We start from the raw sequence: 12,408 nt of genomic DNA on the forward strand, positions 1-12,408 counted from the left end.
TTTAAGGAGGTAATCAACTTGCAGAAGCAGCAGTTGCAGGAGCAAAGGATCTTATTTGGGATTTTGTCTGATTGTGTTTTTCTTCTTTACCAGGGGATGAAAGTTGTGGAACCCCAGTTTGTGACATCAGGTGTTTTTTGGAAAGCAGCCATTTATGACTCTGGAAGACTGGGACTAATAGGAAGCCCCTTCTGAGATTTTACCAAAATTCTTGAACAGTACTACCATGGACAAAAAGCTGGATCCCTCTCGAGATGACCTGCCTCTCGTGGCCAACACCAGCCACATACTTGTGAAACACTATGTACTGGATTTAGATGTGGATTTTGAAAGTCAAGTCATTGAAGGCACCATAGTGCTTTTCCTCGAGTCTGGAAACAGATTCAAGAAACGGAGTAGTTCCACCGAGGTAGCCTGCCCATCAGAGTCAAATGAAGCCTGCAAATTTAGGATGCCTGAACCCTGCCAGATTCCTGTGACAAATACAAAGACCTTCTCATCTAAAATAGGATATAATGATTTTGTAATCTGTGGTAAAGGTGAAAAAGATACTTCTGGTAAAGATGGTAACCATGACAACCAGGAACAGGCTTCTGGGATTTCTAGCTCAAAGTACTGCTGTGACACAGGGAATCATGGGAGTGAGGAATTTTTGCTAGTGTTGGACTGCTGTGATTTATCTGTGTTAAAGGTTGAGGAGGTGGATGTTGCTGCTGTGCCAGGTATTGAAAAATTTACAAGGTCTCCCAAGCTCAGGAATCAGATTGTACATGAACTCATGGCTCTGCCTGCAGATCGTTGGAGGGAGCAGTTAGACTATTACGCTCGCTGCAGCCAGGCTCCTGGCTGTGGGGAACTCCTATTTGACACTGACACTTGGAGCTTACAGATCAGGAAGACAGGGGCTCAGACAGCTACTGACTTTCCTCATGCCATAAGGATACAATACAGAACCAAACCCCAGGGGCGATCAGTTACATGGACCTCAGACCAGAGTGGCAGGTAGGTTATCTGGGTACTCCGCAGTTCCCTGGTCTTTAATCTTACACACTGGGAGATGAACCTTTGCAAAGATGCTCCTCTTTATTCTGTGGCATTACCCATCTAACCTTAAGTCCTTCGACCCTCAGGGAAACAGGTAAACTCCCAGGCATGCTGAACTCTTAATAGGATTACTTCCCTGAAGATGAAAAAGATTACTTTATTAAGCCCCTGTATTTCTGAGTTAGGAGACTGAAAGTCAGATTTAATGGTTAAATCTCAAGCCTAGCTCTCTGTTGAGATCTCTGCTAGCAACTTCCAGTACTGTAGATGGAAACGATATGTGTCTTTGAGCAAATATTTTCCCAAAGTTCCTTCATATTCCCCCGAGGGAATAAATAGTTGCTGTGTTGGGTTGGTGTGAATTCTGGCAAAGTGCTTCCAAATAAAGCCAGCTCTGCTTTGTGACTTTCTTACTGTATCCATCTCTTGGCAGCTATGCCTCCGTGGACTTCATCAGTTATTATATAAAGTGAGCCCTCAACGCACTGGGGAGATCTGTTTCTGAGGAGTGTGACAGTCAGTCCTGCTGAGTTGACACTTGCTTCTTTGGCTGTGATTCTGGGTATTTGACACCAAGGGGACTCCTGATTTTATGTGTGGAGAGGCAGAATTGATGAAACGTCAGTGTTCGGGGGAGTATATAGGCAATTCTTTTCTTCTCTTCCTCCAGCAGTTTAGGGTTTTTAGAATTTGAGAATTTTCAAGTCAAACTTTATTGATTCCTCATTATTTTACCTATTTATTTGTGCTAATGTACTGTGAATCAATACAGTAATTATTGCAGGGCTTAGTTGGAAGAATGTTTCTCTCTGTGAGCATGTTTTTGAAGTGCCTTCTTATATAGCAGAGGACTCCCTTAATGAAGGCAGTGGTCTAGATAAATTGCTTACATCTCTCCCGTAACTCACCCCCCTCAAAAAACCCTTTCAGATTATATTTTTTTAAAGCATCACCTTGAGTTTGAGCTCTCATTATCCCACTCCTTGCCTCCAGTCTTACCTCCTGCTCTGGTCTCTCTCCCTGCTCAGAATGAGTTCACTTCCTGTCTTATTTCTGCTAGAATCTGAGGCAGCCTTTGGGATAGGGCAGGGTAGTGCAAATTTACATCAGTAGAAAAGCATAGTGATTTGTTTATAGAATTACTTACTGAATATTCTTGGGAGTCTGTGAAGGAAAGAAATAGATGTTCTTATTGTATCTTTAAATTTTTTGGAAATTATTAAAGATGAGCTTTTAATAAGATTTAACAATATACTGTCTCTGAATATTTAACTAGGAAATTCTAGTTTTCATACTTCCAGATATTTCATTTTTGAATTAGAGTAATGGCGAAGAAGAAACTATTGACAGTATTTGGAAGAAATACTCATTCATGGTCTCAAACATAACTTTCTTCTCTGTGTTTACTACAGAGACTAGACTTGTGAATTACATTACATATGAAGTGTTGAGTAGGAATGAGTTGTTGATAAATGCTAGTTTCCTTAAAAAAACTCTCAAAAGGTCCTTGGGCACATTTTACTCCTGAAAGTTTGACTTGAATTTACTCTTGATGTCTCCTTTTCTGAATATTCAATAAATACATGATCCAGCAAGAGTTTAAACTGTATCCTTGGAAGTCTGTAATTATATGTTAGTAAATAAATGACATTTATGGAGTCTTACAGAGATAATAAATTTGTTTTTTAAACCTTAAAAGATTTTTCCTCCCTTCTTTTTTCTTTTTTTGGGGGAATTTTATTACAGTCACAATGAATCTTCCGTGAATGGTCACTAAATTCTCCCACATGTTTAAGAATAAATCTAGGTATATACTGGTAACTATTTGGATACTGTAAGGACTTAAAATGTCCAAGGATTCCAGGTTGCTAGATAGAAATAATTTCTTGTTAGTAATCACCAGGGTTTCAAATTAAAGTAGTGGTTAAATTTTTACCATTGAATGGCAGAATACTATCAACTACTATAAATTTTTAGTCTGGATGAGAAACTTTTTATTCTCATTTTACAAGTAGGAATATTCTATAAAGTTACTGAAAGCTCCTAGAAAAATCTATGTCTTAATTGTGTAAAGGAGCTGTGTTTCTTTTAATTTTTACCATGTCCCTTATTGTAAGCAAAGATTTCAATACATTTTAAAAAAATGAATTATATTAGCTTTCAAAAATTTTCCATTTTTAAGCAGATACTAGACAGAAATTTAAGAAAAACTCTAACCTTGTACCTGTCCTTTCAAGTTCCAACAGTGGCTTCTCCCCTTCCCACTCTCATTCTACACCTTGTTGAGAATTTTCAATTGCTTAGTCATTTTGGACCCTATGACCCCATGGACTGCAGCATGCCAGGCTTCCCTGTCCTTCACTATCTCCTGGAGTTTGTTCAAACTCATGTCCATTGAATTGGTAATGCCATCTAACCACCTCATCCTCTATTGTCCCCTTTTCCTCCTGTCTTCAATCTTTTGGAGCATCAGGGTCTTTTCCAAGGAGGCAGCTCCTTGCATCAGGTGGCCAAAGTATTGGAGCTTCAGCGTCAGTTCTTCCAATGCATAGTCAGGGTTGATTTCCTTTAGGATTGACTGGTTTGTTGAGAATAAAATTTGTTATTTTGTTTGATAATATGTAAATAAATAATCACTTAGGAGGTCAGAGGATCCCAGGAGGAAATTATAAAATGTGACGGAACAATCTAGCTATATTAAAAATGTATGAAACAATCTCATTGAAGAGAGTAGAGGGGAAAATGTGCTGACCTAAGTAACTTTAGAATGAGTTGAATCTGTAAGGCTGAAAGCAAAAGGAACTGTAGATAATTACTGCACTATAGTTGATAGAGTTGTTTCCCATGGGAATACAGGTTAACAATTCTGGTACCACTCTACATGTATACTGGAATTGAGTAATTTAGTAAATGGATGCAGATGATGGGAGCCAGGTTTCTCACTGTTGAAGTGGGAGTTTACAGATGAGCAAGGGGAAGAGGATAGAATGATTCATGTGGAAATGGATTAGAATGGGAGACATCACTATGAACTCACGTTTAGCATAGTACAGATACAGATGGTTGCATGTAGAAATAATTATACATATGGGGTGTTAGCAAGCGTTAGCATACACACATGTATTTCCTTGTTTCTCATCTGAGTGGGTTTAGAAGCAGTGAGTACTCCCTGGTGCCCAGATCTTGGTTTCTAATATCATGCTCCAGTGAAGGAACCAGAGTTCTTGGAGAAATGGCTGGGGCTAGAGCAGGAAACATAAAAGATGTAGCATCTATTGTGCCAGAAAATAAGGAAATGCTCTAACAACAGCAATAAGAACCTGGAATTGCATGAGTGTATTAAAGTCCAAGGACTCATCTGAAAGAACTCCTAGTGACCAAAACTAAGCAACAAAGTAAAATAGTTTTAGATGATAACCCAAAGTTTAAAATAAATATTCATGAGTCCATACTAATATAAAAAAGTGATTGACTTAAATAAGCAAATGGGGAGAATGGCCAAATCCATGGTGCAGATGTCCAAGTTACATAGAAACTCTGCCCTCAAGAAGGTAGAACATAATTCCTCCCTCCTTAAGTGAGGACTATTCATAATGACTTCCTTCCAAAGAGGACGGTATGGAAAGAAGGAGAAAGTAAATTTTCATTAGTGAAACCTGACAAACATGACCTCTGCAAGGAGATCAAAGCTGACATCAACACTGATGAGTCATGTTGATAGTATGTGATGAAAATAGCATCTTTGATCTTCCTCCTCAAAACCCATAGCCCCGATCTAACCAAGAGAAAATATCAGATAAATCAGACTTTTAACAAAATACCTGACCAGTACTCCTCAAAACTCTCAAAGCCAACATAAGTAAAGTCTTCAGAAACTATCACAATCAATAGAAGCCTAAAGAGACATGATGATTAAAATTAATGTAGTATTCTAGAATAGAAAAGTATATAAAGGATTTTTTTTAAAGAGAGAACTAAGGAAATCAGCAAAATCTGAACTTTAGTTAATAATAATGTGTCAACTGTGACAAATATACTAATGTAAGTTGTAGGGAAAACTGAGTATGGAATATATGGGAAGTCTGTGTTTTATCTTTGTAGTTTTAAAAACACATCTAGGGACTTCCTGATGCTCCAGTGGTTTAGAGTCTGCCTTCCAATGCAGGGGATGCTCAGGGAATTAAGATCCCTGCTCAGGGAACTAAGATCCCACATGCCATGGGGCAACTAAGCCAGCATACCCCCAATAAAACATCTCAGATGCTGCAACTAAGATCTGAAGCAGCCAAAAATAAATAAATATTTAAAAATAAATCTAAAACTGATAAAAAAGTCATCAAAAATAAATTTCAAATTTGAAAAAATAATCCTCTTTCCACCCTGAAATTCCCCTTTCCTAAGAGCTGTCACCCCATTTTCTTATCAAGTAGCAATGTTTTCTAGATGGGAACTGAAAATATATTTGCCGCTGTAAAAGAGTATTTCTTTTCTGTCATTGTCAATAACTTACTCTCCCTCATTGTTATTCTAGTTCTAAGATGAAATAGTTGGAAATATAAAAACTATATTTTCCTACTTTCTTTCAACCATTGTGGAGTTCTGGCTTCTCTCGAATCTACTTGCTCTTTCTTGCCTCCATCATTCAGATACTAGATTTTAAATGACCTTTAAAAATGACTGATAAAACAAACACATACATAACAATATGATACATGCTTCTTGGAAAAAGTACTTACTTTTGTGTGGTGTGTGAGTATGTGTGCCCTTTAAAAATACTTAGATGAGAACTGGAGCCATTATTGTTGCTAAGCTAGATAAGAAGAAGACAATATCTTTTTGATTCTAGAGCCTCAGCATACTTTAGAAAAAAAAACTTTAAAAAATGGAAACCTTTATTCAAAGTTTATGTGTTTCCTGCATTTTTTCATTTCAGTGAATAAAATGTTATTTAAAATCAAAGCATTCTTTCTGGTAATTCATTCCTTTTCCCCTTTGGATCACTGAGATAGTTGTGGAACCAGCCAAGTGGTCTAGGAGATCTTGCTTAAGCTGATGACATCACTGAATGAGTTGAATGGAGGGGAAATCCAGTTAAATATAGGAAATTTATTTTAGAAGCAACAATTATTTGGTCATTGTTTAAAATATCTGACTAGGAAAATACATTATAACTTAAAATCATAATAAAATTAAAAATTTCCTTAATCACTATGATGTTGCTTTGTTTTAGATAAAGTCAGAATGATGTTGGCAAAATACTAAGGAGAGAATGATTTTTAAAAATTATATTTATTGTTCAGGTATTGGACCAAAGAAGATGTAGACCTTTGGAATATTTTTAGTTTAACATCAAAATCAGATGTTAATACATGTCCCCCTCACACACACATACAATAAAATAGTTTCATTTTTTTTGTATCTCACTATACAGTTTTAAAATTAAAAGAATGAACAGAAGATATTTTAGAAGCAACTTCAGGTCTAAAATGAACATTTCTGTAATTAATACCTTTTTTCTCCCCTATTTGCTTCAAGAAACCAATATAAAATTCATGAAAACTGAAGGGGAAATACACATTAATTCTATAATATCATTGTATAACTACAACAACAATCAAACAACAATAACAAGACATGAATAACCAAAATCAACAAAAAATAACAAATAAAAATGACCTATAACCAAAAGTGTGGAGAGTTGAAAAGAATCTAGAAGGTGAGAGCCAAGAGACCCGAGTACTCAAAAGGTAGGCTGCCAACTAGCTGTGTGACTTCAGAGAAGTCATTTTACATCTCTGGAGCTTAATTTCCTCATGTGTAAAATGAGAAAATTCCATGAGAGGATCTCCAAATGTTTTCCATACATAAAATCCTATACCCATAAGGGGCTTCCAGATGAGAAGCACTGTCTTTGCCTTTACAAACAGCTCGCTAGCTTTGCACCCAAAACATCTCTGTTGAAGAAGAGGTGAGTTTCTGACTCAAAGCCCCTTTTAGTCCAGTCCATTTTGACTATACCAGAATCTATCCAAGTCAAACCAGTATTCTCGTTGTACTCATTATATATGTTCAGTATGATTGATGAGTATGATTGGTGAGTCCTGGTTTTGGTGATCACACTGTGAAGAAGAATGATAATACAGAAGGGATGTGTGTGAGAGAGAGAGATTGTGTGTGTGGGAGGTGTGTGTATGTGTGTAGAGATGAGAGAGGAAGGTAAGGGGGCAGTTCTGGTTGACACTTCATGTTTTAGTAGTCTGGCTCTTGGTTTTTATGTCACAGAAAGCAAGAGGGTTGCTTACCTACAACGGAAACTAACTTAGGTTTAACGAGAACATGGAGCCATAAAAAAAGGTCAGGGGCAGGAAGGAGAACAGGAAAAAAGGAATCAGAGGAGTCCTGAAGACTTTGTAACTGGGAAGTTACAGAGAATCTGAAATATTCTGAAATATGAAGTATTTGAAAATCTGAAATATGACAGAATGTGAATCACCAACCTGTCATACCTGTGGCCTCCTGGCCTCCAGTGACCAGATCAGTGCCTCAGTGCGGAAAAACATCGAATCAAGCCACACCACAGCGGCAGCGGGCTCATCACCTCCCGTCTGTTGAAGCCACCTTCTCCCCAGTTGTTCATCTGTGATAATCAAGTCTCTGAAAATGGGTGATTTTTATGGAAAGTAGTATTTTAAAACTAAAAATAACTCCCTTTCACTCCAACTGCGAAAAGAAAAAATAAAGAAAATATATGGGTTGAGCCTATTCCCTACAAGTTGTAAAGATGGCTTCCCCTCAAAAAAGATAAGCAAACGTATTTAGTTGACATCATAGTCCATTTCCATTTGGGCTGCTATAACAAAATACTGCAGAGAGAATGGTTTATAAACAACAGAACTTAATTTATCACAGTTCTGGAGGCTAAAAGGCTGAGATGAGGGTGCCAGCGTGGTCAGGTCCTGGTGAAGGCCCTCTTTTGTGTTGCTGTGACCTTACCTGGTGGAAGGGGCCAGGAAGCTCTGTCTAGCCTCTTTTATAAAGGCATCAATCTCATTCATGAGGGCTCCACCCTCATGACCTGAGCACCTCCCAACGACCCCACCTCCTAATACCAACACTTTGGACACTAAGATTGCAACATATGAATTTGGACAGACACGTTCAGACCAGCAGCACAGTGTATCTCCTCTTCATTTGACTGTTCTGAGAATACACAAACATGTAATAAGAAGCTGAAATAATTGTTATTCTGACCGGTTCTTAGTTTAGTTCTTTAATGGCAACAAGCCATGGCCTGGCTGTCACCCCCTATCTTACCCTGTTTTCTTTCTCATTTTCAGTTGTTTTCTCCCATTCCCGCAACTCCTGTACAGTTAATCTGGGCTCCCCAAGGGGTCTTCCATGTGGGTGGGTATCCCAGCGCATGTGGGATGAGCCCTGGTAGGAGAGTTTCCCTTTTCATATTGGAAGGAATTGTTCAGTTGGGAAATAATGATGTTTATAAACATCAGAGAATTGCAGGCTTGTACCTAAACATCTATCCCATAGGCATTTTAGCAACATGGCCGAGGTGCAAGGCTGTGCTTGCTGAATAAACACAGCTGCATATATTTCAGTGATCACACATCCAGATAACTGCAGAGCATGTTTATAAATGCACATAGATTTTCATCCCCTCCTGGGACACAGTGGGTAGGGAAGAGGAAGGGTGGGGAATGTGTGTGTGTGACAAGAGTCATCACAGAGTATGATTTTTCAGACTCCATGAAGACCTCCTATCCACCCATTCTCTACTTTCTGTCAGATGCCCAAAATTCCACCACTAGACTTTTACCCGGGGGTTAAAGATTTCATCCCTCTTAAAATGTAGTTACTTGACTTTAGATTGCTTTGGACATTTGCACCGTGATGTGCGACATGCATAGGCTTATCAGATTGTAAAAGCTCAAAAAGCCATCCGTTATAAAGTCACAGGCACTTGGTCTGGATGTATTGGGGAGGGAGGAGTGAGCTGAGAAAAAGAAGAAAAGACCAAGAAGGAAGTACACTGAGCATGGAGAGAATGTACATTTTCAAGGAATTTTACCTAGGATTGTTTTCCTGTTTGTTTTTAAAATTTATTTCTGTTTTTTTGGCCGCACTAGGTCTTCGTTGCTGCATGCCGGTTTTCTGTAGTTGGGGTGTGCGGGCTTTTCGTTGCAGTGATTTGGGTCACACAGGCCACCCCGATACAGTGTGGGAGGGGCCTCCACAGGGGTGTGAATGCCTGGAGCAGGAGTCACTGGGGCTGTCTTGAGAGCTGGCTGCTTCAGGGAGGCCTTCCCTTTCTTCTCCTTCTGCAGTGAATCGCGGAGTCTTTCTGATCCGTCCTCTGCACTGTTTTCTCACATGTGCACCTGTGCACACTAAGCCGCTTCAGTTGTGTCCGACTCTTTGTGACTGTAGCCCCCAGGCTCCTCTGTCCGTGGGATTCTTCAGGCAAGAATACTGGAATGAGTTGCCATGTCCTCCTCCACGGGATCTTCCCAACCTAGGGATCGAACCTGCGTCTTTTATGTCTCCTGCATTGGCAGGCGTATTCTTTACCACTGGCGCCACCTGGGAAGCCCCTTCTCACATGTGACCTCATCTCAAATCTGATAGTTTCTTCTGGAAAGTGATATGGAGGCTGTGGAGGAAGGCTTAGGGACCTCATACCTAAGGGCACAGGTGGAATGCATAATAATATGCCAGCAGGGCCTCCAACCCAAACTTACAGGGAGAAGAAAAGCAAATGTCCTGGCAAGCCAGTCTTTTGAGGAGAATTTGCTCCGTGTGCAGACAAGGGAAGAGCTGTAACACCAGAGTCACCCTAGGGAAGTGAGGTGCTGAGTGTAAAAGCAAGAGAGCACAGATAAAGCACAGATACTTTCCCGAACTACCCTAAGACTTAAAACCATAATATGGGGTCAGCTCCCCCTTCCTCTCCCCAGAGAAAGTCTTAGGCGATCTCTAGACAAGGGTCTCCCACTTCCCTGTGAGCACCACAAATAGGCTTATCTCCACAAGCCTGCTTAAATTGGAAGTGGATTCCAAGAGCTCATGAGCTGACAGACATTGTGGGGTCCGTTCTGCTTTATTAAGATATGAAGCCTTGATTCTCAGTGTCTGTCACTGTCAGAGGAAGAGTTATGCCTGCCGTTCAGCCAGGGGCAACATACTCTGTTTCCACTGACAATGCTTTTCTTGGGATCCTTCTCTATGATGGACTTTTTGGGAAAAAAAAACAGGTGGAATTTTCAGAACTAGGCATGCCTTGACCCCACCTGCCTGAGCTATTTGAGCTGCTACAGCATCCCCGACCAGGCACCTACAACCAGCAGCCCCAGCTAGAAGGAGGTAGTTTTAGAGGGACTTCATCATTAGGTCCTCAACTGCCTGAAGTCAACTCAGGCTCAGTCAATTAACCAGGGATCCAAGAGCACCAGGGTGGGAGCTCAGTACTCTGTGAAATCAATGGGAGACCCTGGGCCTTCCATGAGGTTTTGCCTTTGTTCTTGGATCTGTGATTCTGGGACACAGCCATGGATTTTTGGACCAGAACAGACAGACAACTGAAGTCACATACCTGCCCCCTATCCCCATTTTGCATGCGACTCAGAGAGGTCAGGGATTTTTCCATAGCCATTTAATGAGCTGGTAACCCAGCCAGCAGAGTCGGACACGACTGAGTGACTGAACTGAACTGAACTGAACCCAGCCAGTACTAGTCTTATGAATGTCTAGTCTTCTTTCTCTGCCTCTAATCATGGCATATACACTTCTAGAAGGTAGACTACCCGTTTGCTCTAAGGTCCATTTTCTGCTCTTATTATCTTCTCCCGATGACAAGGAACCTCATTTCCCAGGCTCCCTTGTCTTCTGACTTCCTGTCGGGTTTGGCCAATGCAGGGCATTGATGGAACACTTGAGAGCAGGAGTTAGCAAGCAATAAACAATTTCCTGGGCTTCTCTGGTGGCTTAGATGGTAAAGAATCTGCCTGCAAAGCAGGAGACCTGGGTTTGATCCCTGGATCAGGAAGATCCCCTGGAGAAGGGAATAGCTATCCACTCTAGTGTTCTTGCCTAGAGACTGAGAGACTAACACACACACACACACACACACACACACACACACACACACACACACTTCCTCTCCTCTTTCTGCTTATTTTGGCATCTCTAGCAATGACTGGGTCTCCTTGGTCCCTGCACCCATCAGACATTCTCCACTGTGATTCTGGCTTCTGTCAAATGACTCCTGTTGCTGTAAGCTCAGAACACTCAGCAACAGCAGCTCCTCCAACCCATGGAGTCACAGCTCCTTACCACTGTGGCTAATCTCTGGGTTGCATCGCTATCTGCTGTTTGGCTTCTCAGTACTTCTATTACTTCTAGGACCAATCCCCTAAATTAAATTACCTCTGTTTATTAAGACCTACAATGGTTTGTGTTTTCCTTCCCGGACCCTGACTGATGGAGTGGGGTCATCATTCTGTGTGTTCTTGCTCACTGTAAGAATACAGTAAATCTTCAGTCATAATAGTGTTAACTATTCTAAAAAGGAAAACCAGTTTATGAAAGAGAGGTAGCACTCCACTTTTATCATTTACTCCATAAATCAAGCTGATTAAACCTATATCATATTTGCCATAGCTCTTGAAAAACAAAAAGTGGAAACATTTTCCTAAGACCTCTTCCCAAGGGTCTGTCTGTGCCTTCTACTCAGTGGTGGTAAAAGAATAGATTTCTTTGATCTCAGAGATTTTTTTCCATTTCTCTTTGTGACTTATCATGGAAGGGATTATTCTTGGTGTGTGTAGGTTTGTATTTTTTAATTTTAGCAGAATGGGCCCCCATGTCATGCCACTGGTTTCTTATACTTGCTTTGGTAACAACTCTGCCCTTGGCCTTCCCATCACAAGCCTGGTTGTTGTGACCTACAGTCCTGTTTATGTGCCAACCCCTGTTCTTGGCCTCCGCACAAGGATTCCCACAAGGGTTCCATTTGAAATGGTGGTTTCCAAGATTGGGGGTATCTGCCCGCCAGCACTGCATTTGAGACCACCGGCTTGTTTTTCCAAGTATTAATATCTCAGTATCACTAAACATATTTTCTTTTCCAGAATATTTTCCAAAAGTTTTGTAAGAATGTCTCTAAAACTTTTTTGTTTTGAAGGCCTAAGGGGAAGGGCAAGGTAATGTAAATTTTAACTTGGCAGACTAGTATTTAAAACTTTATCCAAAAAATATTTTTCCCCTTAGAAAAAAAACCTCTTTACATATTTAAGTAATTCATTTGGGAGAAATAACCACTCGGCTCTTCACATAGGCCTTGGCCGATGTCAG

At 40.3% G+C, this 12,408-nt stretch overlaps 1 protein-coding gene across 5 annotated transcripts in view; it reads left to right on the forward strand.

Annotated features, from left to right (window-relative positions):
- Nucleotides 1-12,408, forward strand: part of C8H9orf3 (chromosome 8 C9orf3 homolog) — a 422,465-nt gene that overhangs the window by 68,783 nt on the left and 341,274 nt on the right. For all 5 annotated transcript variants that reach the window (XM_027550178.1, XM_027550179.1, XM_027550177.1 and 2 more), the window contains exon 2: nucleotides 94-1,002. In XM_027550178.1, the coding sequence (XP_027405979.1) occupies nucleotides 227-1,002 (776 nt within the window). In that variant the 5' untranslated portion in view covers nucleotides 94-226. The remainder of the gene's footprint in view (nucleotides 1-93; nucleotides 1,003-12,408) is intronic.

This window comes from Bos indicus x Bos taurus, chromosome 8 (assembly GCF_003369695.1).
Source record: "Bos indicus x Bos taurus breed Angus x Brahman F1 hybrid chromosome 8, Bos_hybrid_MaternalHap_v2.0, whole genome shotgun sequence".
Lineage (NCBI taxonomy): Eukaryota > Metazoa > Chordata > Mammalia > Artiodactyla > Bovidae > Bos > Bos indicus x Bos taurus.